This window comes from Copidosoma floridanum, unplaced genomic scaffold, assembly GCF_036245765.1.
Source record: "Copidosoma floridanum isolate Cflo_tuat_1 unplaced genomic scaffold, Cflo_Japanese_pri ptg000011l, whole genome shotgun sequence".
Taxonomy (NCBI): Eukaryota; Metazoa; Arthropoda; class Insecta; order Hymenoptera; family Encyrtidae; genus Copidosoma; species Copidosoma floridanum.
In genome coordinates, this window is record NW_028321888.1 from 9,008,274 (window position 1) to 9,013,642 (window position 5,369).

The window sequence follows — 5,369 nt, forward strand, 5'->3', positions numbered from 1 at the left end:
ATTTGCTACCTGTATACCTATACGTGCGTCGAACGTGAGAGGATTCAGGAGGTGCAGTATGTGGGGGTTCGCTTCGCCGGTCGTGATGGTCCTTTTGTAAGTAACCGTACTTACCTATCAATTTTGGACGTCAGATTACAAGCGAGGTTGCTGTATACCCCGCTGTACACCAGGTAATTAAGAATATATACGTTATCGTTGAAGGGGTTCCATTTGCTAGATTCGAGTGTTAATCATTCAAAGATTTGATCGACACTGTAAAGAGCGTGTCTTCATTTAGAAATATTGCATCAAGAAATAAGTACACGTTGTTGGGTTCATCTGAAACTAATGTTGCATTGATATGCCACAAATGAATTTTTACCAACCAACAGGTGCTTTGAAACAAATCTTACGTTTTATTGTCGCTAAAAAATATGTACAAAGGTCAGATGTGATCTCAAAATCTGACAATTATAAAACTCTCCTGCTCAAATTCGAATATCCTATGCCCACGCACGTTAACAACACTTGTTCAGTACTTTCCCCATCTTCATCCTTGACATTTTCTAGTTTGAAAGTGACCCCAAAGAAATCCCTCAAGTCTCTCAAAAATTGTACCCTGTAAATAAATAATTCAACATCAACCGACTGGGTAAGCAAGCACAACAGACACATCCTATGTAAATACTTACATAGCTGGGGTCAGTGGTCCTACGATCATTTTCGAGACATCCTTTTTTCCAAGGGCCATGAAGAGTGCTGTTACACACTGGAAAGCACTATCTACGCATCCATTCCTTGAAAATTAATAACGATTTATTTTTGAGAAACAAGTTAGCAGAAATCGTCATTGAATACCAATTGTTTGTAATTTTAAGATTTTGGTCAAATGCTTATTTCAGAAAGATAGGTGCATTTTGTTTACACTGTAAGATTTTGAAAATTGAATTCATGCAATTTATCAGTTTAACCAATAAAAATATTAAAATAGAGAATAAGAGTATCACGAGAACTACTCTACACAGATGTAATTTAAATAAAAATTTGGAGTTGAATAGTTCTTACCTGTAAACTTCGTCTAGCAGTTTGAGAGCTGCTTCTTTGCCTAAATCTTCAGGAACACATGGCAAGGATCCAGCTGTCATTAATGGAGAATATGCTTCCCCACAAAGAAACGTATCTTCTGAACTTTCTGATGTTAGACTCACGCCAAAACCTGTTACAATATTTCATAATTGTTATTTAAAAATGTTTTTCAACTTTAATTTGGAAATTATTACGTTTAGAAGAACTAGAAAACTTTTTGTTATTGCAAAGATTTATAATTACCCATAAAGAAACACACTTGTGATAATGTATTAAAAAAAAACACTTACTTAGGAGTGATTTTTTGACAATCAAAATTGTAGTGACCTGCATGCCAGCTTTTTAAAAATATTATTACTAGGGTTCGATACAAAGTTTAATAATGTAATCATCAATGTCATTGGTTGAAATTTTGTCAGCTTTATTTTATCATTATCAGAAAAATGTTTTGTTATGAATAAAACATTCAAATTAACGACAAACTATCAATTCTTTCCATCATAAATACATAGTATAAAAGCATTTAAATTTAATGGTATGAGGTTAATTTTTTTTCAATCTCAACTTGCCTGTGTCAGGAGACCAACATGTTATTAGCCAAGAGTCAAGTGGATTTAATGTGCTATTTTACCTTATTACCTTATAAGTTGTTACAAAAAATGTGAAAAGACTTTTCATAATAGAATTTAGGGTGGACTGGGTACACTGAGGGTTGCATTTATTGAGGGGTATCTTGAAAACATGCATCAAGTGGTTTAGCTAAATGGGTTAAAAAACAATTTTTTCCATGCTCGCATTTGATTGGTATCTTGTACGTAAGCTTTTTTTAAACAAGTACACAGCTCTTCCTAATAGATCACAAGAAAATTTGAATGCTTTGCTTAAAAAAAACAATGTCTCATCAATATTGAAAAAGTTAAAACTTACTCATTCTGTAGTGTGATCAAGCATGTTTTTGAATTAGATTTTACCATCAAAAAGTTTGTAAAGGGAGTGGAAATAGCTTGATCAAGTTTTTTTTAAATTTTTCCATCACTAATCAGGATAAAGATATTATCTAACAAGGGGGCTCGGTAAGATTTAAGATTTCCACAATGTAAGATTATAACAAACGATCATGAAATTAATTGCAATAAAAGAATTCATGCAATTTTACCTGGAGATTTTCCACTTGAGGCTCCCCTAGTAGCATCAGTGTAAATATGAATATCTGGCAAAAATTTCAATAAAACACCCTTAGCAGATTCAACAAGACGATTAGAAATCGCAGGTGAAACTCGCAAGCTACATGCTGTACCTCTGACTCTTTTTACCATGCCACTGTTTAAACACTGTAAATATAAATTACTGAATCATTATGTTGTCGAAAAGTAAAGTTCAGGAGAGTTAAGTTTAAGCTGTTATTAATACACAACCTGAATGGATTTGAGAAATTTACTAGCAGGACACTCAAAATATACTTCTCCTCCTCCTAAAGGTACCACACCTCTTTTATTTATGTTGAATTTAATATCATTATCGCCAGCTAAAAAACGTTTAAGTACTGGAATGCCAGCTGTTTTAATTCTATCAACACTGGGATCTAAAACCAATTAACGTCTTAATGTCTATGCTTTATCAATCTTGGTGGATTACTTATGAAATTAAAAATAATGATAAACCAATGGGTACCTTCATTATTATTAGTAACTCCCTTTAACTTAATTTTTAATGGAGTTTTACAAAACGGTGACAATGCCATAACTGCTTCGAGATAATAACCAATTCCTCTTTGTAAACTACAGTCATGATCAATCACTCCTCCAGCTAATAATCCAGGAATGTAATACAGACTTGTACCCGTTTCGTTCACTTCTATTCTAGAGCCATTAGTTATTTTATCCAACAACCTTATGAAGCTTATTTCAAATTCTGAAAATAATAAAAACGACATTCATTTCATGATGCCTACAAAATATAGAAAACATCGCTCCATCACATGGAGATTAAACACTGTCTAACCTTTCAGGCCTGGCTCGTCATCTTTAGACCGAATATCTGTTATTTTTATAGGCTTTCCCGATAAGGTCGATAATATTAGTCTGTATCTCAAGTAATTGCAACCTTCGTAATGCAAAACATTGTTTTTAATCTGTGTCGGCATTTTATATATCAAACAATATCTTATTATCTTAAAATGACAAAACTACTTAACCCTGCCCACTGGCACAAATGTCAACAAAACAACATAAGGGTAAAATTCCATAGACATATAAGAAATAAAGACTGCTCGTAGTGCTCGTTCTTTTGTACGGCGCTGAAGCACAAGTAGAAGGAGACACAACATTGAACGAACACCTTTGACAATAAACGAAAAAGACAGATATCCCACGTTCGACGTTGTGCCTCCTTCTACTTGTGCTTCAGCGCCGTACAAAAGAACGAGCAGTCTGTATTTTTTATACGTATATGTAAAATTCAACAAGAAAATATAAGATTTGTTCGGCTTAGCGATCCAGATCGCCCGAGGGAGCTTTGGGCCCTTTGGGGTCGGCGACAACTTGCCCAAAACTAGACTGTTAATTTTTTGCCATGAGGTTGCCACTCACTAGCTTCTAAAGATTGGAACAGCCAAAACACATAGAGAAACCCACTACCTCTAAAACATAATCGCATGAGAATCTAGCGTGTGCCAATAGCTGGCGCTACGTGTAAGACTTTGAAAATATAGCTACAATATTGGCTGTATATCCTATTTTCTGTCAATAAAAACCATTCAAATAAATAGCTACAACAAAGTTTGCATACGCAGTGACGCATAACAAAATTTTATATTTTATCAAAATTAAGGATGTGTCTCGTTTATTCAACTATAACTGCGCACGCAGTGGCACATTGTATAGGTATATATATTTTTCGAAGCTTGCATTGCATACGCATTCTCACAACTACATGTTTGTACGATGATGGAGCTTGCGTTCGCAATGTACGATCGTACATACACCGCTGATAGAGCTTGCGTTGGAAGTGTACGATCGTACATACACCACTGATGGAGCTTGCGTTCGCAGTGTACGATCGAACACCACTGATGGAGCTTGCGTTCGCAGTAAGGCCTTAAACGCTAATCGAGCTTGCGTTCTATTCTTTGCAACTACATGATCACTAATATATATACTGTTTTTATGCTCTGTCTTGCGTAAGCAAACTCTTGCGCACGCAATGGTCATACATTATATAGGCCTATAATCTCAATTATGTGCTTTATAAAGGATCCTTCACATTAATAATATCAGACTCATATCACACAAGTCACCTAAAATCTACTCAGCCGATAACAAATCTGCACTTTAGACGCGCGCCTGCGATTTTTTAGCTTATGGAACGCTTCAAAAACATCGATCCAGGCGCACGCGCGCCCTGCCTTTCAGAATACTCTCTTTATCGCATTTGCGTGTAAAGGCACAAAGGGTTTTGGGCCTTTTGGGTCTTTAGGGCCTTCAGGGCCCATCTCAGTTAAAAATTTATAGCTATAATTATACCTATAAATTATAGCTATAACTACCTATAAAACAGCTATAATAATGTATAAAATTCAGATATAAATATAGCTATAAATTACAGCTGTAAATTTTTCACAAATTTTGAATAAAAATTACCTGTAATAAGAAATTATTGTTAATAACTAATTATATAACTATTTATGTTGGTATGAATATGTATATTCAACGCTTTTGTATAGAAAGCAACAATGAATAATTTTAGCAAATGATAAGGAAAAATCTTATAAGCAGATTATCGTTGCTTGATTGAACACTGTTTAGTGATATACAATGTAGAAACATACAAGAAAATGATGACTAAATTTTTACTAATCTAATTTTTTTATTTTTATATTATTATCACTATATAGCTACAAACTCAGAAATACTGTTTTGATCAAATTGTTCGTAATGCACAAATAATTCACTTGAAAAGCAGTCTAATGTTGGTTATTTGTTTCTCTTGTATTCGTACTCGTAGTAATTAATCATATTAAGTATACTAAGCTTAATTTTTTTTTCTCAAAATTTGCACACTCTTCCAATTTTTTCTTTTAGTCGTTCAACTTTCGTTTAATGTATAGATAGAAACGAATAAACAAGTATAAACAAACAGACGATGATCAATTAATGGAAGCGTGTGAACATGTGTATGAGTACGTAAGTGTCACGTGTCACGTGACTCACGTCTCGAAAAGGTCGAAGGTTATATAGTATACCTATATACTTATTCTCACTTCCATAGCCTGCATGTCCCAAACTCAATTTCGCACCTAAAAG

General features: G+C 34.1%; 1 protein-coding gene across 1 annotated transcript; it reads right to left on the bottom strand.

The window, feature by feature from the left end:
- Positions 1-378: 378 nt before the first annotated feature.
- On the bottom strand, positions 379-3,273 carry Rtc1 (RNA terminal phosphate cyclase 1). Its single transcript, XM_014361706.2, has 7 exons — positions 3,070-3,273; positions 2,740-2,979; positions 2,484-2,650; positions 2,225-2,399; positions 1,048-1,198; positions 675-779; positions 379-601 (listed from the first exon to the last, which is right to left on the bottom strand). Exons 1-7 carry the CDS (start codon positions 3,209-3,211, stop codon positions 454-456), a joined length of 1,128 nt encoding a protein of 375 aa, XP_014217192.2. The 5' UTR covers positions 3,212-3,273; the 3' UTR covers positions 379-453.
- Between the last annotated feature and the right edge of the window lie 2,096 nt (positions 3,274-5,369).

What these genes read in the sequence shown, in the direction of transcription:
- Rtc1 (XM_014361706.2), bottom strand. Translation starts at nt 3,211, where the DNA reads ATGCCGACACAGATTAAAAACAATGTTTTGCATTACGAAGGTTGCAAT. An exon ending in AGTTACTAATAATAATGAAG is followed by an intron (nt 2,651 to 2,739) that starts GTACCCATTGGT and finishes AATTGGTTTTAG; the next exon opens with ATCCCAGTGTTGATAGAATT. An exon ending in CTCAAGTGGAAAATCTCCAG is followed by an intron (nt 1,199 to 2,224) that starts GTAAAATTGCAT and finishes ATATTGTAACAG; the next exon opens with GTTTTGGCGTGAGTCTAACA.